This window comes from Ursus americanus, chromosome 1, assembly GCF_024610735.1.
Source record: "Ursus americanus isolate L20-20 chromosome 1, mUrsAme1.1.p, whole genome shotgun sequence".
NCBI classification, from domain to species: Eukaryota; Metazoa; Chordata; class Mammalia; order Carnivora; family Ursidae; genus Ursus; species Ursus americanus.
The window spans coordinates 9,805,661-9,828,624 of record NC_142127.1 but is presented as its reverse complement, the minus strand read 5'-3'; the positions used below and the strand labels follow the sequence as shown (position 1 = coordinate 9,828,624).

Here is a 22,964-nt window from a genome sequence, read left to right as displayed (position 1 = left end):
TTATAGTTTTAAAAGATGTTATTTATTTGATAATTTCTCTTGTTTTGGACATTTCAGGTTATATGCCAATTTTTACTATTACAAATGAGATTGTGAAGAAAGTCTTTGGGTATAAATTTTGGTTTTAAAATCTTTTTCTTTAGAGAGATGGTAAAGCTTAGTTGTTTGTTACAAACAGGCTCTGGAGCATAAATAGGTTCAAATTCTAGTTTCCTCTTTGTGACCTTGGGCTTTCTTTCTTTCTTTCTTTTTTTTTAAGATTTTATTTATTTATTTGACAGAGAGAGAGACAGCCTGCGAGAGAGGGAACATAAGCAGGGGGAGTGGGAGAGGAAGAAGCAGGCTCCCAGCGGAGCAGGGAGCCTGATGCCGGGCTGGATCCCAGGACCCTGGGACCATTTCCTGAGCCAAAGGCAGACATCTAACGACTGAGCCACCCAGGCACCCCTGGGCTTTATTTCTTGAGCTTCAGTTTCCTTATCTGTGAAATGGAGCTAATGATAGTATCTACTCATTGAATTAATCCATGTAAAATCCTTAGAAAAGTGCCTGTGAATGTTAATTATTATCATTAGATTCCTGCGAGTATGGTTACTCTGACGAAGAATGTGTACGTTTCTAAGTCTATTGATCTATATTGCCAGGCTTGTATGATCCTTTATATTATAATTGTATATTATCCCAAAGTGTGGCAAATAAAGCCTCAGTTTTTGTTTCTCTGAGAAATGAGATCCCATAAGTAGAGAGGACCCTTTTAGGAATAATTTTATATTGGCTGTGAAAGTGGACAGTTTGATTTCAACTCTGCCTTTTTACATAGGTAGCTATAGAGAGTGAGTTTCAGGGAGCAAACTAAGATGCTTTATTATTGGATTCTTGGTATTGCTGTGGTTGTATTTGTAGCTGAGTAAGAAGGGGCAGAACTGTTTGACCTAATATTACCTCTCTTTACATCCTTTTCTTTTCCAGGGCAAAGAGCAGGAGCATACATTTGTCTTTAGACTGGATCATCCAAAAGCATGCAAACATTTATGGAAATGTGCTGTGGAACATCATGCATTCTTTCGTCTCCGAGGCCCAGTCCAAAAGAGTTCTCATCGATCAGGATTTATTCGACTAGGATCACGATTTAGATATAGGTGAATGTCAATAGCTGCTTGCTATATCTTGTGTTCTTTCATAAAGCCAAAAAGTTTAGGCTAACCTCTCCTTTTACAGATGTAGAAACCAAGGCATAGAGAAACAAAGTGGTTTGCCAATGTTTTCCACTGGCCAAAATAAAAGACAAAGTGGTATTGTTATCGGTTGTAATTTCCTGAATAGACAGGAAAGCGTTGTACTGGTATCATGGATTTTATCTCTCTCTTGACATTAACTTTATATATTAATTAACCCCCAATTTAAAATCATATAATAAGAGTTTTAAGGAGTCTCCATGCAATAGCTGAATGCCGTGTAGAAAAAGGGTATTTATTGTGCACTGAGGGGAAAATTAATCTGAGTAACATTTCTGGTCCTTTATAAACCCGAAGTTATGTTATTTTTATAGACTCCTTGTGTGTTGGTCATAAGTTTAAAATGTTTTGGTGTACCTGTGAGTAGATTATTGATAATGAGTTTTGCCTCGAGAGTCACTGATTTAAAAATGAATGGATAATAAACAGTATTGTGGCAAGTTGATTGTGTGGGATTCATGAAAGTAAGTTCTATTCTACCTATATTAAAAGTGAGGAGGCATTTTCTTAACAAAATTTAAATGAAAATCAAAGAGTGGGAAAATAGTTCTAAATATTTCTGGAAAATTACTCTGAAAAGTGTAACACAATTAGAAAAAAAATAAAATCTTTAGTTAATTGCATACTTTGCATGAGGGGAATGAATAGGGAGAGGAAAGGAGTTGCATAAAAGTACAGATATTCCAGAGTTATTCCGTATGCACATTCCTAGGCACATTCATGCTTAGGAAAAAACAATATAATTTGCATATTGCGTATTTCACACAAGCCTAAGGAGTAGAAAAATGATGTGGTAAAGAGAGACATCAAGTCTGTTAATAGTAGTTCCTTCAGGATGAAGCTCAGGGTGGTTCTTTTAAGGACAAACTCAATGTAGACTTTCTCTCATGGGTATCTGATTACTGTAGGCCTTAAATTCTCTTATTCCTCTTAATATGCCTTATTTATTTTAGTGGGAAAACTGAGTATCAGACCACAAAAACCAATAAAGCAAGAAGATCAACATCCTTTGAAAGAAGACCCAGCAAACGATACTCTAGAAGAACTCTACAGATGAAAGGTGAGATGCAACCTTATTTCAAAAGACTGTTCTTCCTTGATAGTCTATCATGTGCTGGTAATGTTTACTTGAAAGGTAGTTATCTGAACCTTAAGTTAATTCCAGTCAACTGAAGAACCCTTGTTTATTAACTTTGGTTATGACAGACTCGATATAAGAAAATAGAAGGGGATGCCTGGGTGGCTCATTCGGTTAAGCTCTGTCTGCCTTCAGGTTGGGTCATGATCTCAGGGTCCTGGGATCGAGTCCCGCATTAGGCTCCCTACTCAGCGGGGAGTCTGCTTCTCCCTCCACCCCTCCCTCTGGGTCGTGATCAATCTCTCTCTCTCTCAAATAAATAAATAAATAAAATCTTTAAAAAAGAAAATAGAAGGAAAAATTGCCTGTATTGTTACTTAGATTAAACTTTATGTTAATCCCAATTCAGATACTATTTTGAGTTTGTGTTCAGTTTTTGTTCATATTAACTACTTTAGTTCTGTAGAGTAACACTTTCCCTTCTCTTTTTTGACTTCCAGATTTCATTAATAATCATCCCTCAAATACCCTTAGGAACTTTAAAAAAAAACATTGGTATATAATGAATAAATTTTAAGTAAAAATTATTTCATATAGTATTATAATATTAGGATTCTTTTGAACAGTGTTTAAATTTTAACATCAATATATATTTAAGTTATTTTAATTATGTAATAAAAAGCATGATTTACTTGAGAAACTAAAACTTATGTTTGGTTTGAATCTGAGCTTATATTAAAATACAGATTGAATTTTAAGTATGTCTGATTAGGGTCATCCCAGTTGTCCAGAAACATCTGCCATGACCCCGATGTTTGACATAAAAAACTGATTTATATTCATAATTTTTGTTTGGTATTACTATGAATTAAATAATACATAGCTTTTAATGAAACCATTTTGGTTCCTGATGATTTGAAACCCTGAGTTACCTCTTATTTTCCACTGACAGTGTTTTATTGGCACTTACCTCACTCTAGGAGGCTTGGAGGTGGTTCTGTTTTAAAAGAAGATGATATTTTTTTTATTGGTTTAGTTTAAAAATGGAAATAATTGTCATTATTGATTTTAATGATGTGAATCATAGAACATTTTGTGAAATGACGACTTTTAAATCTGTAATTGGGTAATATGGCTTAAAAACTGTCCAGACTTACTTTTATGAATAGTGAAGCTGTTTACAATGTAAGTGGAAACTAATGGGACATTTTCTTTTTTTTCCCTTGTCAGCAAGTACAGCAAAACCTGAAGAACTCAGGTGAGTAATGCCTTACAACTTAGGAACAGAATTTAGAATTTATGTAGTTGCTGTCATTAATTAAACAAATATTTGTTGAAGCCTTGTCAATGTGTTTAGTTTCCCTGAGCATTGGTAATATAGCAGCGAACAAAAATATACATAATCCCAGATAAAACGGACACAAAGAAAAATAAAGCAGTTTAAAGAAATAAAGATGGGGGTGGGGGTGGATATGCTATTTATAATGAGAATGACATAGATTTGTTATTGGCCTGTCACTGAGGATATAAGGATGAATAAATTAGGGTTCTTGCCCACAAGGAGCTCAAAGAACAAAGATTTGTTTGCAGATAAACAATTAATTTTATTCCTGGGATAATCCCCTAATCCCCACTTGGTCATGGTGTATAATCCTTTATATCCTATGTTGCTGGATTTTATTCGCTAGCATTTTGTTGTGGATTTGTATGTGTGTATTTATCAAAGATACTGATCTATAGTTTTCCTGTAATTCATCTGATTTCAGTGTCAAGATAATTCTGCTTCACAGAATGAGTTGAAAATGTTTCCTTCCTATTTTGGGGGGAAGAATTTATAAAAATTGGCATTCTTCTTTAAATGTTAGTAGAATTTACCATTATAGAGGCCATCTTGCCTGGACTTTCTCTTTGTGTGAAGTTTTAAAATTCCTACTTCAATCTCTTGTTACAGATCCATTCAGATTTTATTTTTTATTTTGACTCAGTTTGGGAATTTCTCTTCTTTCTGGAATTTGCCCATTTCATCTAATTTACCTAATTAGTGGCATGCAGTTGTTCATGTTTATTTCTTTTCCTTTTTATTTCTGTAAGGTTGGCAGTGATGTATGTCCTCTCATTCATTTCTAATTTTAGTGATTTTTGAGGGCTTTTTTTTCCCCCCTTGGTCAGTTGAGGTAAAGGTTTGCCCATTTTGTGGGCCTTTTCAAAGAACCAGCTTTTGGTTTCATTGATTCTTGTCAGTTTTTCAAGTTTATTAATTTTCGCTCTGATATATTCTTTCTTTCTTTTAAAATTTTTAAATTTTAAGTAGGCTCCATGCTAACGTGGGGCTTGAACTCATGATCCCAAGATCAAGAGTTGAGAGTTGCATGCTCTACCTACCGGGCCAGCCTGGTGCCTCTGATATTTTATTTTATTTCTTATACTTTTAGGTTTAATTTGCTTTTCTTTTTTATAGTGTCTTAACATGGGAAATTAGGTTATTTATTTGAGATCTTTATTCCTTTTTTTTTCTAAATTATTTATTTGAGGGAGAAAGCGTGTTATTTGGGGGGTGGGAGCAGGGGACTAGGGATAGGGACAAGTAGACTTTGCACTGAGCATGGAGCCCAATGTAGGGCTCAATCTCATGATCTGAGCCAAAATCAATAGTGAGACACTTAACTGATTGAGCCGCCCAGGTGCCCCTATTCTTTTTTTTTTTTTTTTTTAAGATTTTATTTATTTATTTATTTATTTATTTATTTATTTATTTGGAAGAGAGACAGACCGAGCATGAGCAGGGAGGATGATGCAGAGGGAGAAGCAGACTCCCCCATTGAGCAGAGAGCCTGATGCGGGGTTTGATCCCAGGACCCTGGGATCATGACCTGAGCCAAAGGCAGTCACTTAACCGACTGAGCCATCCAGGAACCCCCTATTCTTTTTTAAAATAAAACATTAGTTGCTATAGATTTTCCTCCAAGCACTGCTTTAATCAAATTCCGTAAGTTTGGTATGTTGTGTTTTCATTTTTATTTATCCCAAATTATTTTCCAGTTTCTCTTTTGATTTCTTCCTTGACCTTTGGTTACTTGGGAATATGTTCCTTGATTTCCATATAGATCACCACATGGAGTGAAGATTTCACCACATTGAACTTGGGGGAATGAGGGATGAGAGCAAATTGTGGCTCAAATGCCAGACTTAGTTTTCTTGAATAAATGTTTATTCACTGATGTATGCTTTTTAATGATTTTTTTTTTCAGATAGTTTTCACCAGCTAAATGTTTGTTGAGGGAGAGAGTCCTCAAACCACCATTCCAGAAGTTCTACTTCTGATGACTCAATTATTTTTAATAGTATACATTACAATGTATAGTTTCATATAATGCTTCTTAACTGTTGGTACGTGTCAGTCTCCTGGAATGTCTGTCCAAGTGTCAGATTCAGGACATACTTGCAAATCTATTTAACTCTTGAATTTGTCTACTCTTATATGGCAGATGTGTGACTAGAGCTTCTTCAAAAGTAGAAATCGTTTAATTTGGGATACTGAGTATGGGCAGCCTCTCCTTGAGATGCCCTGGTTTTTTTCTTTTTCTTTTTTTTTTTTTCCCACTTAGAAAACCATTCAAGTCGGGCTGTGATTAGTGATTCATCACAAAAGCACTTCTCCTGAAGTTTCTTTAGCTTGTTAGTAGGCTGTTAAAAAGTCAATGAATAGAGTAGGGAGGAAGTGAGGTATTCTCTCTATTGTGAATTTTTAATTAGGTAAAAAACAAAGTTTTCTGCCTTTCCTGAGTTGTACACTTTTACTTTCAATGTAGTTGTTTATAAGCTATGCTTTTAAGAAAAATGATGGATAAAGTATTCTGTAGTTTTTAAACTATTTTGTTTGATTTTTGTGTAATGGATTATGTCTTGCTTACCTGAAAGGGAGGCTGGGACAGAATATTAGACCTTAAAATAAGGAAGATAACCTGGTGAATTTACCAGAAATGTAACCAAAGTATTCAAGCAATAATATTGTAGTTGAAAAATTAAGGTTTTTATTTGCAAGAATTTGTCCTTTAAAATAATTTTTTGAGGGGCACCTGGGTGGCTCAGTTGGTTAAGTGTCTGCCTTTGGCTCAGGTCATGATCTCAGGGTCCTGGGATTGAGCCCCATGTCGGGCTCCTTGCTCAGCGGGGAGTTTGCTTCTCCCTCTCCCTCTGGCCCTCCCCACCACTCATGCGCTTGTGCGTGCTCTCTCTCTCTCTCTCTCTCTCTATGTCTCTGTCTCAAACAAATAACATCTTTAAAAAAAAATTTTTTTTTTGAGATACACATTTCTGACCAAAAACTTAAGTATGACTATATAGTCTCTCTTAGAATTAAGATTAATTTAATTTTAATAACTAATTTTTATTATCTTTGCTTGAAAAATGCTTTTGGCTTTGGAAAGCATAACAGAAATAGGATATTTAAGCAATGATACTTTATTATTATTATTATTTACAATAAACTTTTAGATATAAAATGTAGAGGGGGACCCAGCTCTCCTGAAGTTTATTTACCACTCTTCATAATGCTGCTTGAAAGAACCTGAATTTGGACTGGCATGAATGCCCTTTCATTCTTGCCCTTGTAGTTCTATTTGAATAACAGTTTTGCTTCAGTGAACCATGGAAAACAGTACTGTTTGAAAAAGCACAGCTATTTGACCTAAAAAGCTTCTTGACCTTGTATTGTGCCTGTGTGAGTAACAGGTTTTTAAATTGGCTGATGTCAGTGGTTTTCCTTATACTATTTTATCTCCAAACTATTCCTCATGAGTCTTGACTAATATAAAGTATCCTAAGAAGAGGTGACATTTTAAAGGATAGAGACTTTTTGTACAGGCTTAGCTGACAGAATCTTAAAGATGGAAAAGAAGGAATGAAGGAGGAAGTGATGAATACAGAGAGTATAAGAGCAAAAGGGGTCAGTTATTACAGGTGGTCCTTTGAAAGGGGAAGCTAGAATTAGGTCAGTAATGAGAAGTATTCATTCCTACTTTTGTGTTAGTGGAAGTGAAGGAATGTGTGTAATTATGAGAAAATAGTGCTTTCTACATTTCAAATTATTTGAAAACAGGGGGCTATGATCCCATTAAGATCACTTATTATAAGCACTTTTTTTTCATGTTATTATTCATCTTTTACTTATCACTTGCTGGAGTTATTCTCAGTTAAAGGAAAAGCTTCAAAGAGTAACCAGGGGGATCATCCAGCCAAGTGGGTTGGATGAGATTTCATAATCTGGGATTATGGGTTACTTAAACCAGCATAATGTGTTCTGGGAACACCAACGTTAATCAAAAGAAGTCATGCCTGGCAGGTATATCCTTTGCAATTGTCTTGACAACAGTTGTACACTAACCAGTTTTTGTTTTTTTTTTTCAGTTTTTTTGGCCAGTTTTATTTATCACTGTTCTTAGTGTTTTGCTAATATTAATGCATTTAATCCTCCTAACAGTTTCATGCAAATGAAGAACCTGAGGTTTGGAGAGTAGAACTAGTGGTAGTGGCACAGCTTGGGTTTGAACCCAGGCAATACTACTGCAAGTTCTGGTGACTCGACTTGTAATAGAGATGTAGGTAATAAAAAATAAGACATAAAATGGGTACACTTCTCAACACCTAGCCTTTAGCAAGGCCTCTTCATTCTTTTTTTTTTTTTTTTTTTAAGATTTTACTCATTTATTTGAGAGAGAGAGAGAATGAGAGAGAGAGAGTATGAGTGGAGGGAGGGTCAGAGGGAGAAGTAGGCTCCCCTCTGAGCCGGGAGCCTGATGGTGGGGCTCAGTCCCAGGACCTTGGGATCATGACCTGAGCCGAAGGCAGATGCTTAAACGACTGAGCCACCCAGGTGCCCCAGCCTCTTCATTCTTGAGTTCTTTCTTAATTGGTTGTCTTTCATCAGATTGTTTTTGTTTTGCTCCCACCCCTCTAAGAAAGGCTCCTAGATGCTGTATTCGGAGTTTGTCCATTTCCTTTTTTCTTTTTTTAAGATTTTATTTATGTGTGAGAGAGAGAGAGCGAGCAAGCACAAGCGGGGGGAGAGGCATAGGGAGAGGGAGAAGCAGGTTCCCCGCTGAGCAGGGAGCCTGACACGGGGTTTGATCCCAGGACCCTGAAATCATGAACTGAGCCTAAGGTAGATACTTAACTGACTGAGCCACCCAGGCATCCCTGCCCATTTCCTTTTACTAGAATGACATCTTGGCTGGGTATAATACTCTTTTTTTTTTTTTTTTTAAGATTTTATTTGTCAGAGAGAGAAAGCACAAGCAGGGGGAGAGGCAGGCAGAGAAAGAAGCAGGCTCCCTGCTGAGCAAGGAACCTGATGTGGGACTCGATTCCAGGACCCTGGGTTCATGACCTGAGCTGAAGGCAGATGCTTAACCGACTAAGCCACTCAGGCATCCCTGGGTATAATATTCTTGAGTATTGCTATGAAGAGATCTGTCCCAGCCAGATATTGGCAGTGATTTCCTTTTAATCTCCTTGGGGTACCTTAAGTATTCTTCTCTTATCCTTGAAAGACAGTAACTTAACAATAAGAGATTGAATGTATTTAATTCCCTATCTCCTTTTCATGGAACATAGTGCTCTCTCTCATTAAATGTGTAGATTATTTTCTCACTTTCAAGGAAGTGTGTGTGTGTGTGTGTGTGTGTGTGTGTGTGTGTGTGTGTAAAACTTTGAACATATTTTCAGTTGCCTTAGTTGAATTCTTTACCTCAGGATGCTTGTATGCTTATGTTAGAAGGTCTGAAGTCCATAAACTCTTTCTTCCCATCATTTTGTTGTGATAGTATGTCATCTTTGAGTTATTTCATTGAATATTTGTTCTCTTTTTTTTTTAGCTCTTCTGAGGTTTGTTTTTATTTATTTTGTTTTAGATTGAGTTTTTTAAGTGTTTTTTTGTGGGAAGGCGATGGAGGAGGGAAATGAATACAGCCTAAACTAAAAATTTAAAAACATATTTATAAATCATTTGGAGTGGAAAGTATACAGAGAGGTTTCTAACTTTAAGTCTATACTAAGGCCTTTTGAGTTATAAAATACTGAGCTATTGCTGACAGTGGAAAATCTTGAGAGGGTAGAAGTATGCAAAAGAAATGACGCAGATAAGTTTATGTGGAAAATTGTGCTTAATGCCTTGAATTTAAGGTATCATTTGTGCCGCTCTTCATTTTGCCATCTTTGATAGATACCGTCCATGAATAAGCAAGATTAGTAGTTAACTACACATTTAAAGCACAATTAAAATGTAGGTATATGGACACCTCAGATGAGCAGGTTATAGAAAACAAGTATTTGTCTATAAAAGCAAATGTTTTCTGGGCATTTTACATTCTTAGTTATAGGTACCAACAGTAATTTTTTCTTTATTTGCAACAAAACAATTAATGCCTTTAAAAATAAAGCTACTTTCATTACTGTATGTATAATCTTATAGTGTGAAGCCTTCACATTTTATGTATGGCTTTTTAATAGATATTTTTCCCCATTACAGTGTTCACAATAATGTTTCAACTCAGAGTAATGGCTCCCAACAGGTGAGATCATATTAAGCTTCTGAACACTCGAACACTAGTTAATTATGACAAGTAGTGGTATTATTAATTGAATTTTCATAGTGGTATAACTTTGGGAAGGTTTTGTGTGTTTTCTTTTTTTATCTGTAAAGTGGATAATGAAACCCTCTGTTATTATCTGAGATGTTGTAAATAGAACGGGTGCTCTGTAGAACAATTTCTGTTCCAGTAAATCCTATATAATGAATAAGATATTAATATTTAATTAGATTATTATCTATCTGAGGTAGTACATAACATTCAAGCATTTGTTTGCACTATGTTTGTAGGTAGTGTTCCATTTTAATGTTCTGTTTATTGGTGATGAAACCTTTTATCTAGGCAAAATAGATGATTTTTGTAATTTTATAATTCACAGGGTTGGGGTGTGAAATCTACTGTGTCTGAGATTCCTTCTGTTCCCTCTGGTCCTGTGCTGGCAGAGATAGAGAATCTTCCAAGGAATCCTGGGTTAGACCAGCATGACAGGAAATGGTTTGTTAACTCCTTAAACCAGAATAAAATGTTGCTTGCTTAATGGTATTCTAAATTCCCAGCCATAATCTTTAGAATACTTTAAATATGATTGAAAGCAAATTATTCATATTTGTAAGATGAACAGAAACATATTATGGAATAGTCATACTGGGATTGGGAAAATAAGGGATATGTATGAAGAAGGGAATGCAATTATTTAACTGAAGAACATCAGACATCCCTCCTTATTTTGGTTAGCATGATTGGAAGTGGTGGGTGATCCTCTGTTGAAAAGGACTTCAGTGTTAGTCAGTAGAACCTTTTCTCAGATCAGTAAGGAAAATATATTCATTATATGTTATTCCATACAACATAATGCTGGTGCTTTGGATGTGTTTTTTCATTAAAGACTGAAGATAAGCCCAAAGGGGAACATGATTATAATCGGAAAAAAAAACCCAAAAAATTAAAATACTCCGTTTTGGGGGATGGAGAGAGAATCTGATGACAGAGAAGATACTTTATTTGCTTAGATTTCCAGGGTCTTTTTTTTACATTCATAGTTAGTACACAAATATGAATACTTTGTGGCTTATTGGAGCGTAATCAGTAGGGTTCATCATTTCCTGAATAAATGTATGTGGCTTGGAGAGCTCCTAGGGAATTATTTGGTTGAGTGGTCATGTTGGTAGCATCTGTTCAAGTTGTGTGTCTATGAAATGAAGTTTGATAATTCATAGGATTTTTCTCTTTTTCTCTTGCTCTTAGTTTGTTTAATACCTGAAATCTAATGAGTTTCTGTGGTGATCTCAAGGTTTTGGTCAGCTTTCTGTGCAACCAGTTCTTCCTTCATGGTGGTGGGTCAACAGTGGTTGGTGATTATTTTCAGTCTTTGCTATGTAATTGTTTTTCACTGTTATTTTGGCTTAACTAACTTGCAAGGTGCTTTGCTCTTCATGGTTGGGCATATTTTTACTTCAGTTCCAAATAACTTGATTAGTTTCTAAAATTGAGGAAATTTTTTTTCTTTATCTATTTTTTCTTTTCCTTTTACCTGGGAGTGTGGTAGAGGGATACTTTGTGTGTGTGTGCATGCGGGCACACACTTAAAGTATGAACAGTGAGGCTTCTAAATATCAAATTTTAGTCTTTATTTTTTTAAGCCATTAAAAAGAGTTTCTTCAGTTTCTGAAGAAAACACAGCTCCAGTAAGCAGCTATGTTTTATGGCCTCGATGTTACCACCAAGTCCTATTGGCAAGGAAACCAGACTTCAACAATAAAAGAACTCCCTTAATACATGCTTACCTTTTATATTAATACGGAATGAGAGTCCTGGGGGATGGTTTGCACACTATATTGTGACACTAAATCTTTATTGAGTTTTCTGATTTTAATGGGCACATATTTAAATCTATTTAATTTAATTTATTAGGCATTATGTAGTTCCTTTGACACAGCCTTTAAAAGAGACAATGCTGAATCTGAGAGTATTGAATTTTAAGGAAAATGAAAAATTTGGAGCTATGTGTCCTCCCGTTATGTACTTGTGCTGAGACCTCCTTTGCTGAAATGGAGTAAAATGGTGATCCTGGAAACCTAATGAGCCTCAGTGTATGTCAGCGGTGGCATGGAACTGAATATAGAACTGATCTGTTTTGGAGCTAATGGATCCCCAGCCTGAATTTAAAGTGCATTCTGTATTTCAGTTTTTGTTTCTGCATGTTTTATTGTTACTAATGCTCTTAAATGAATATAAAACAGTCCTCCTTTAGAAAGTGATCAGTTAATAAAATTTGGAAATGCTCCCAAGGATTGAACAATTGGGCAGAACAACAGACTATTATCAGGTAGATAACTTCTAACCATTTTAATCTAAACCTACTTCACGTTCAGTTCTTTAGCTTTCTCTCGCTAATATCTTCTAAATGACACCATTATTTCAGTGAACGATTTGGTAATATAGAATTATCTGATATTTAGAGTATCTGATATTTAGAGTATCTCATAAATTGAGAAACAATTCATGTATTAAATCCATTAAACCATTTATAAACAACAAAAACAAAACAATAATATTTGGAAAGTCTTGCATATATGGGGGAGAACATAAACCTAACTTAATTTCCTAAATTTTCAGAGACCGTATATTGAGGGTCATGAATTTTATGGGATAGATCTGATGAAGAAATTGTATATCTGTTGAAGAAAAGATAATGATTTTATTGTAAAAAAGCACTCACGTTTGTTCTGAAAAATCCTTTTAGCTAATTTCAGTTTTCTTAAGGAAAAAAAGATGAGGATTCATGTTTTAGTTGAGTTAGAAAAAGACGGTATTTAAAAATTTATCCTTAGACATCTTTTATAATTGGGATGGGTTTTTTTTTCTTTATAATTATCTTAAATAAGTGCTGCCCTTTTTTGCTGTGTTGCAAACCTTGATTTTCTGAACGGTGACAAATGTTTCTTTCTACTGGAGGACTCTAATTATTCCTAACCAGGAATTGCTTGTATGCATGCTTCACTCTTATAGTTCTGTAGGGCTATTCTGTAGCACTGTGGGATAAAGGGTGTCTTAATATACTTACTAAACTGTTCCTTGGAGGGGCTTACAACCTCATCACATTATCTGTACCTGTTGAATTTCATTCTGAGGTTCTGTGAACTTTGATTATAGAAGGAGCAATGATTCTCCATTGTTAATTGGAAACATTGACATAAAATTACGTGGCCTCTGAAGATAGTTTTTTGTTTTTTTAATGTTCTTTCTGAATTTTGTTTCCTGGATTTCAGTTTTGTGAAATCACTTAATTTGGGGAATAATTTTCACAGTTGCTCTTTTCTAAATGTGCCTTTGTCCGTAATGTAGAAGTGTCCTTTTAAATATTTGAATTAAGTAGGTAATAAACATTTTTTCCTTCTCATTAGAACTTCAAACAGCATTTTTAACTTTGATTTTGAGGCCAATATCAGGGACAGATAGAGTGTTTGTTCTCTGTGAAATTTCCTCTTTATTTAATTCACTTAACTGACTCTGATTACTTATTCATATTTCCATATTGAGCTTTTCCACTACATATAACTTTGTCGGTTCCAACCCCCCCCCCTTTATTCTTGAATGTCATTGCATGCAGTAGATGTCAATAACTACTCATAGCAGTGGTGCATGCTGGTCACACTGCCTTTCTCCTTTATTAACTCTTACACATCCATTTTCTCCTATTCCTGTTGACTAACTGTGCTCCCCTCCCACTCCCCAACCATCCAGGCTCTCTGCTGCCAGTGACTGCTGTCAACGTGGTGGAAACCAGTGGAACACAAGGGCCTTGTCCCCACCCCAGCCTGCACATAGAAACTACACTGACTTTGTCCATGAGCACAATGTGAAGAATGCAGGAGTCCATCATGATGTTCATTTTCCTGGCCATGCAGCCATGCCTGAGATATGAGTGTTAAGCCCGTTAGACACTGGGACTCTTTGTCATGCAAATTGATGGTATACATTTTCTATACATAGAGGATTGATCACATTAGAATTTGGGAGAAATTACTTTATATTGAGTCACTATTTGTGTAGTGTTGTTTGTAATTGAATTCTGTGAAAGGGAAAAGAATGTGAAGAAAGCTGTATGCCATCAATGATAATGACAAATGCTTTTGTATCGAAAGGGTATGTATATATCATTGTAATTTTGGAAAGGTTTTTCATGATTTTCACATGTTAGTACATCACTCAGAAGATGTCTCAGGAGAAGGTTTGTGTTTGTGTAAAAGCTGCCTGTTACGCTCTCACCCCATGCCATCCAAATAGATTGAGTCAAAAGAATCAGACACTAATCACAACTGAGAAGGAAGCATGTCCAGGCATTATGTATCAGCCTTTGGTGATACTTTGATAAAGCTGCTTTTCTGTACCATTTTTAATACTTCTACAGTGACCCATGCCTTAATTTCAGTTAAGTGCCTAAGATTCTATAATCATAATTAATGTAATTTTTAATTAAAAGCACTTTTACTTTTTAACAAATAAGTATTTTAATTTACCGAAAGGCTAAGAAATCACATTAATAATGTGATTCATGTAGAGAGATAAACCTGAATGGTTACTTATGCATCATTAACTAGCTAACTGGTGGTTAACTAAATTTAATTACATTACTACTGAATGGTTGTACAAAATGGAAAATGTATTTACTTTTGACTTTTCATTTTCTCTTTTCTTTTTCATCTTATGCATCTGATAGATTCCCCAGGTTTGCAGCAGCCTCGTAGTCTAGCCTTGTACAACCTTTAAAATAAAATTCTAAAGCCCAAACCATATCACTTTCAAATGGATTGGATATATTACTATTTTGGTCCTTTATGAACTTCAGATGTAATCATCCAAGCTCTCTGATTTACTTCATAAAGGCAGATTATCTGGAAAAAGTACATTTTTAATGTAATGGGAACTGATATAAGGGAAGCATTTCTTTTGCCTTTCTACAGTTTTTAGAAATTTTAACAATTTCCAAACCTTAGAACTATGTGTATGGTAATTTGAAGATAATTATAGTCTGAGAATTCATAATACTTCAAGATAATGAAGCTTTATTACAAACGACCTAACCCATATACCCTCCTGTTTACTTCTGAGGTTGGTCTAATCACTCTGCTAGATACAGGTTTCAGACAGCTTTATTACTGGACTGTTGATTGCAAATAGAATACAACTTGTCAAAAGAAAATATAAGTAAGCAAAATTAAGTAAGATCTATGAATGAAATATATAGGCAGGTGTCAATCTGTGATTTTATCACAAACATCTTTTTTTAAAGGTTTATTTATTTGACAGAGAGAGAGCACGTGCGTGCAGCCATGCACAAGCAGGGGAAGCTGCCGGCAGAGGGAGAGGGAGAAGCTGGCTCTCTGCTGACCGAGAGCTGGATCTGGGCTCGATCCCAGGACGCTGGGATCATGTAAGCCGAAGGCAGACACTTAACCGACTGAGCCCCCCAGGCACCCCTATCACAATCATTTTAAGGAGACAGAAGCTCAAAGTATTCTTTAGCACAGCCTGTAAATATGAATAGGTCTGTATCTTAAATAACCCAGCTCCCTCCCTAAATCTTATCATCATAAAGCATGATTAAAAATGGCTACTAATGTATATCCTTCATAGTTGTTTTAGACTTTACATAGCTCAGATTATAATTGTCAGGTATCGTTGATGGTGATTTTTTTCTTTAAAGCAGGGAATCTGAATCATAACATTTTAGCACAGAAACTCTGGTTTGTGTCATTCAGGAAAAGATTTCATGGGTGTGAATATGATTAAGAACTGTTTCTATAATAGAAACCAAAGAAGTGTAATAATAAAGCTTTTTAGGTCTTTTAGGAAGTCCCAGGGTTTGACTCTTTGTACTCTAAAATTAATCTTGAAATCTGAAGGTTAGACTGCTGAACAATGCCTTATATATACCTTAGCAGAATATTAACTTTGGGAAATAGGAAAGGATTGTAATAGAAGAGTAAGTTCTTCAGTTTATATTGAAAGTGGCCATTTCTGTACTAGAATTTGAGTGAATCAGTACTGTTACATTTAAATGACGGAAGAATCACATCATGATTATTCTTTCTTTGAAAACCTTGTTATATTATAGTTCATTTGTAAAGTCCTGATGATAGACACTGGATTGGAGGGATGGTAGGGAGAAAGGCAGTGCAGGGGTGGGGGACGTAAAGGGTTAAGACTGAATGGTAGTAGAATCAAATTTGTTTATTTTATACAAGTTTCTATATGGTCTAGGATTTCATATCAAATATTGTGAATATTCTTGCTACTGATATTTTCAAGATATACATGTTTCCAGAGCTATGAAGAATTTACAGGCAGTTCATCCTAAATTAAATAAATCGTCACCAGCTTATTTATATTCTGCATTTTATTATGCCTAAAGGGTGAGTGGTCATACATTGTAGATTAGGGAATTAATATCCTCCAGAAGTACCTTACTTGGTTACTGTCGTTTTGATCAGAAGGAGCCAACAGCACAGAACTCTAGGACCGTGTGATTCAACTTCAGTACTTTGGTTAATTTTATTTAACGTAATTACATCTCAAATTAGGTTGGTTATGTTTCACCTGTACTTTTATAGATGGAGAAACTTGCAGAAACACAACCAAGGTAGTGATCTTCACACTTTCACACATAAAAATAAACAAGCTCTTGTAATAATTATTTCTTTTGATGGTAAAACCACTTCAAAGGCTTTTACCTGTCTCTGCGTTTAGTCTAATCCTTTTGACCTTGATAGGGTAATCATATATATACTTTTAAATGGATTTACAGAGAAAACAGAAACTTTATTTGTCCTGTCGTGTATACGTCTGTATTTTAAAAAATAACTAGTATACAAACATTCGTGTGTCTTGTTTTGTTTTTTAAGATTTTATTTATTTCAGAGAGAGAGAGTGCACAAGGGGGGCAGACAGCCAAGGGAGAGGGAGACGCAGACTCCCTGCTGAGCAGGGAGCCTGATGTGATGCACTGCTGGGCTGGATCCCAGGACCCTGGGATTATGACCTGAGCTAAAGGCAGACGCTTAACCAATTGAACCACCTAGGTGCCCTTTATACAAACATTCTAATATTGTAATATCATCACTATAATTCAAATCTTTTTTTAGGGGGACTTTTTAAAATTTATTTAAAGTGCTGATCCAGGAAATATAATTTATAACCCTTGGGTGAATCTTTATTGTTAAAATTGTCCAGAATGTAAAAGATGCCATGTAAACATGTCAGAATATAAAACTGAAGTGTATTCTGAGTGAAGGGCAGGCAGACAGCTTGTTTCATGAGATAAAACAATGAACCGGGCCTTAATTATGGTAGTTTTTTTAATTTACTAGATTTATACATATTTACTTGGTTGATATGCTAATAATTATTTTGATTAATAGTCTTGCTTTATCACTTTTATGTATCCTGATGTCATTCATTTCATCTTTCCATCTTGCCAAAACAGGAAAATAGCTGAAGAGGGTGGTGGAAAGGAGTGGAGGATTTCAGTGTCTTGGGTTTCAGGGGAAAGAAGAGTATTGTGATGACTGGCTCACAGGAATGAGAAGAGTAATCCTCAGCTTTGATCCCTTGATTATGTATTCACAGATGTAAACTGAAAAAGTGGGGAGATGGTTGTCCATATTAGTGCAGCATGTACTATGTACTGATGGTGGGAGCAGTAATCATTTGAACCATGGTACTTTAACTGTTTTGGTGGGGCATATGCTTCATTTCTAAACCATAGTTCATTGCTTGAAAGACCATTATTTTGTGTGTGTTAGGCTTTGAATATTGGGTCTGAAAATAGTAATATTAAGTTGCGGTAATTTATTTTATATCCTTGGTATATAGGGCTAATCATATGAATTTGCAAAAATAAAATCCAATAGCACTTAATCTCTTTACCACCACATACTTCCTTCCTGTATTTTAACATAAACTATACCACATCATCAGATTCCAGAATTGTCAGTGCTTCCATGTGAGATGCTTATACATGAATAGAATTTGAAGATCCTTCTGGGGGAGGGAAACCTCTGTGTGTGTGTGTCTCTCTCTCTGTCTCTCTCTGTGTGCCTCTCTCTCTATGCTTTTGTCTTAGTATAAAATGTGATTTGTCAGATCCTTTCTGCCTATTATGAATCGTATAGTATTTTTTCTCAGCTCCCCACCCCCCCTTTTTTTTCAATTTTATACCCTATTTGTGACATTTATTTGTGACAGTCAGCGATTAGTTCTCATCCATATTAACTGTCTGTAGGTTTTTGAAAATGGTGACAGGTACAGAGGTGACCAATGTGTAGAGCTTGTTTGGTGAAGTCTTCATCCTCATTACGTTTTTTTGGACAACTGCACACAGATATGGTATGGAACATTGCTTATTCCTTTGGCCCAGACAGCTTTGTTGAGCCTGGTGTCAGTGTACACTTCTGGAGTTCCCATCTCCTCCATGGCATATTTACAGATCTGTTTGAGTGCCTGAGGGCCACAGTTCTTGAAACCCACTCCATGGATCCACTTGTGAATGTTGGTGTGTTCTCTGATCACTGCCTTTTTGATGGCAGAACGGCCTTTCTTCTTCTTCCTTCTTTGCAGGCCCTGGTTGGAATGCTCAGCTCCCTTTTTTGAAGAACATAGAAATTTCTCATCTTCTGTTCATACAAATTAGCTTTTTACTTTAGTCATGTGAAATCATTGTGAGAATTTTGTTTCACCCACTTGACATTAACTTTGGCGACAGAAATAGTAGGGCAATGAAGCATGTCACTTTCACTAGAATATATGTTATATAACTTCATTTCTTCAATTCTTGCTATTGTGTACATTTTAGCTGCTTTAAGCATGTGGGGTTGGTGGGGAATATAATATTCGCCTTCTTGTAGAATTAGTGAAGAGAAGAGAAAATTTCAAAAGAAATTGGTGCAAGGAAAAAATTTTCTGTGGCTTTTTTAATGATACATTTTTATTTTTATCCTGAAGCAGAAAAATGAGTGTTCCTGTTTTTCCTGAAGGAATTGTTCTCACAGTTTTTTATTATTAGATAATTACCTAAGCTTTTGTGTGCCTAACAACAAGCTGTGGCCTTAATTCTAGGTGATGGTGCTCAAGTGAACTTTTACATTTTGTTCCTGACAACTGGCCAACATTTTGTTTATATTGGCACAGAGAAGAGATATCTGACTTGGAGAACAACATTCTCCAGGAGTGTGACTGAAGACTCCCTTAGTGGTGTAATAAACCTATACCTCCTCCTCTTAAAAACAGGTTTAACAGCTGCAGATCTTATTTTTTATTCTTGAAGGAATTTTCATTTGTTTTGTTTTTAAGTAATTTTAATAAAGAAGACACGAACTATAACCAGTGTATGGTTAGGATTTGTGAGAAGTTGGAGATTCCTTAATAAGGGTCTGGTCTATTGACTAATGACTGATTATTGTTAATATTAATATTTAAAGGTGGGTGGGGTAAAAAAAAGAAGAAAGGTAGAGATGATAATAGGAAGACAGTTGATGGCCTGATTTGTCTTGTGAAACTGGTTAGAGAAATTTTGGAAAACATCCCAGGATGTAAAATACTACTAGAATATGTACCATTACATAGAATAATTTTCTGTAACAGCTATGTTTGTAGCCCAGCTGTTAGCTTCAGGGATTATTTAATTATAAACTCTCTAGGAGTTCAGAGATAAGAACTACATTCAACAATTTACACTAATTCTTTCTGGGAATGCCAATATCAAAACCTTTGGAAGTCTTTAAAAAGACTTAGGGAGATTTGGGAACTTTAGAATATCCTGGTTATCACGTTAAGTGGAGCTTAACAGGTATGTTGGAACAATAGCAGTTAAAAGTATTTGTATGGCATGGAAAGGCATTGAAGATCAGTGCTGAGGAGTTTCAGTGTGGTAAGGAGGCCTGAGGCAATCATTGCAAATATTTAAGTTAAAGATTGGGGAAGCTTGCGTTGATACCTCCTTTTTTTTTTTTTTTTTTAATTCATTTATTTGACAGAGATAGAGACAGCCAGTGAGAGAGCGAACACAGCAGGGGGAGTGGGAGAGGAAGAAGCAGGCTCATAGCGGAGGAGCCTGATGTGGGGCTCGATCCCAGGACTCCAGGATCACGCCCTGAGCCGAAGGCAGATGCTTAACGACTGAGCCACCCAGGGTCCCCATGATACCTCCTTTTTTTTTTTTTTTAAAGATTTTATTTATTTATTCGACAGAGATAGAGACAGCCAGCAAGAGAGGGAACACAAGCAGGGGGAGTGGGAGAGGAAGAAGCAGGCTCATAGCGGAGGAGCCTGATGTGGGGCTCGATCCCAGAACACTGGGATCACGCCCTGAGCCGAAGGCAGATGCTTAACCGCTGTGCCACCCAGGCACCCCTCCGCATGATACCTCCTTTTTAAATTCATCTCATTACTTGTTGAATACCTACCAGAGCACCTCGTCATTCCTCACTTCCTTATACACAGTTATTTATAATTGCTCCTTTGTACGTACTCTCACATTTCTTGACCTTTCTCCTGTTGCACACATCTAGTTAAATCCTGGATTCAATCCTGGTTAAATCCAGCTCTGTTTACTCTACGTGTAGATGGACAATGTAAAATGCAACATTGTTGAATGGTCTCACTTTAAATTTTGGCGCCTGAGCTCAAGTAGGTCTTCAGTGCTGCCTCAAATCCTATCACATTTCCTTAATCTATATACATTCTCACGTGATGCTGGTGGTAATTTCTCTTCCAAACTTCCACCACTTCCTCACTCCTCACTGTCCATTAATGACCTTGCTTCCTATTTTATTGAGAAAATAAGCAACCAGAAGAGATCTTCAGTATATTCCATCATCGTCTCAATTGACTTATCTCCATTTGGTCATATATACTCTGCTTTTCCTGTTGTCCTCTAGGTGAACTATCCATTCTCTTATTTAAAGCCTACCTCTTGGGACACCTGGGTGGCTCAGTCAGTTAAGTGTCTGCCTTCGGCTTGGGTCATGATCCCAGGGTCCTGGAATCAAGTCCCACGTTGGGCTATCTGCTCAGTGGGGAGTCTGTTTGTCCCTCCCTCCTGCTTGCTCTCTCTCTCAAAATCTTAAAAAAATAAAAATAAAGCCTACCTCTTCACTCTTCTACTAGATCTTGACTCCTAGGGAGTGCCCAGTACCGTCATTTCAGCAATTCTCCCTTGTGCTATAGCATCATTTTTCCCTCTCTACTGGAATAGTCTCATCAGCACAGAAACAGTCTATGATATCTAACATCATTAAAAAAGAAACCCTCTCTTGAATCTACCTCCCTTTTTGGCTATTCGGTTTCCTTGTTCCACTTATACCAAACCCCTTGCCATGAAAGAATTGTCAATACTGTCTCCTCTTTCTTCTCATTCTATTTTGAACGCATTCTAATCAGACTTTGCCAACTAAGCTGCTGTGTATGACTGTGAAGGTTGTGTATGCACAAGAGTGCCGCATTCAAGAGGGCAGTGATGACGTATTTATGACTGGTTTTCCAGCAGGTGGCACTAAATTTCTTGTTCTCATGAAAGCATAATATATGACAGTTTCGTAAGAGATGGAAGTGTCTTCAGGAGGGGCATTGCTTAAATCTGTGTAAAGGTTCTGCATGATCTCGTAGTGTTATGCTATCCCTCCACCAAAAGAGCTTTTGTTAGTTCACACATGACCACATTTCTAATCCCACATCAATCTTCAGTCAAGTTAGCATTGAAAACTTGGTCATTTCCTTCTTCATGAAATGCTTCCTTCACTTAGCGTAGGGACACCACTCTCTCTTGTCTTCTGTCTCGCTAGCCATCATTTTTAGACCCTTTTTAAGTTTCTCCTTATCTCCCTAGCCCCCTAAAGATTGTCTTAGGACCTCTTCTGTAATAACTCGTTTCCTTGGTAATCTCAACTAGTGTTATGGTTTTAGATGCCATTTATACACTGGTAATTTTTCATTTTATATCCTCAGCCTGGACTGCTTCGTTTTCAGAGTTAATATCCAACTGCCTATATGACATCACTACTTAGATATCTAATAAAGGCATCTTAATTTTTAAAATCATTTTATTTTGAAATAATTTTAGGCTTATAAGTTCAAAGATCGTGCAGAGAGCTCTCACACCCTCCCTCTAGCTTTCGCTAATGTTAACATCCTAGTAGCCATGGTACAGTGGGACTGTTACCAAAAGAAAGAAATTAACATTGATACAGTGCCACTAACTAAACTATGGACTTTATTTAGATTTTACCAGTCTTTTCAAAATGTTCCAAGATCTGATCTAGTCCCCGTCCATCTGTGATCTTCAGACTTTGATGACTTTTTGAAGAGCACTGGTCAGATACTTTGTAGGATGGTCTTCCAATTTGAGTTATATATATGTGATACTTTTCCATGATTAGATTGAAGCCATGGGTTTTGGGGGAAAATACCATAGAGGTGATATTGGGACATCTCAAATTTAATATGTTCAGAGTTGAACTCCTTGTTCAGTTTTTCTCATCTCTGCTGTTTTTCCTAGCTCAGTAATTTGTTTTTCCTGTTGGTAGGCCAGTGTGTCTCAGGCTCCACTCCAGAACTACTGAATCAGAGACTCTGAAGATGAGGTCTGACAATCTGTTTTAATATGCTCTCTTAGAGAAGATGATGCATAGTAAAGTTTGAGAAGCACTGGCTTAGATCATAGCCTCTAATAATTATCTTTTTTTTTTTTTAAAGATTTTATTTTAATTATTTGACAGAGAGAGAGACAGCCAGCGAGAGAGGGAACACAAGCAGGGGGAGTGGGAGAGGAAAAAGCAGGCTCCCAGTGGATCAGGGAGCCCGATGCAAGGCTTGATCCCAGGACCCTGGTATCACGCCCTGAGCCTAAGACAGACACTTAACAACTGAGTCACCCAGGCGCCCCTCTAATAATTATCTTGACTCCTCTTTGTCTCTACCCATTAGTCAGTAAGTTCTGTCTGTTCTTCAAAATGTATCCTGAATCGGGGTGCCTGGGTGGCTCATTTGGTTAAGTGCCTTTGGCTCAGG

The 22,964-nt window shown here is 36.4% G+C and overlaps 1 protein-coding gene and 1 pseudogene across 7 annotated transcripts in view; one reads left to right on the top strand and one right to left on the bottom strand.

Annotated features, from left to right (window-relative positions):
• EPB41L5 (erythrocyte membrane protein band 4.1 like 5) overlaps window positions 1–22,964 on the top strand; it is a 142,806-nt gene that overhangs the window by 57,313 nt on the left and 62,529 nt on the right. For 5 of the 7 annotated variants that reach the window (XM_045804113.2, XM_045804111.2, XM_045804115.2 and 2 more), the window contains exons 12-16: window positions 970–1,139; window positions 2,189–2,295; window positions 3,544–3,571; window positions 9,839–9,881; window positions 10,279–10,394. In XM_045804113.2, coding sequence (XP_045660069.1) covers window positions 970–1,139; window positions 2,189–2,295; window positions 3,544–3,571; window positions 9,839–9,881; window positions 10,279–10,394 — 464 coding nt within the window. Of the gene's footprint in view, window positions 1–969; window positions 1,140–2,188; window positions 2,296–3,543; window positions 3,572–9,838; window positions 9,882–10,278; window positions 10,395–13,643; window positions 16,778–22,964 lie in introns of those variants that run through there. The other 2 variants (XM_045804118.2, XM_045804116.2) reach the window with 2 other exon arrangements.
• LOC123796612 (large ribosomal subunit protein eL31 pseudogene) lies at window positions 18,154–22,327 on the bottom strand (annotated as a pseudogene).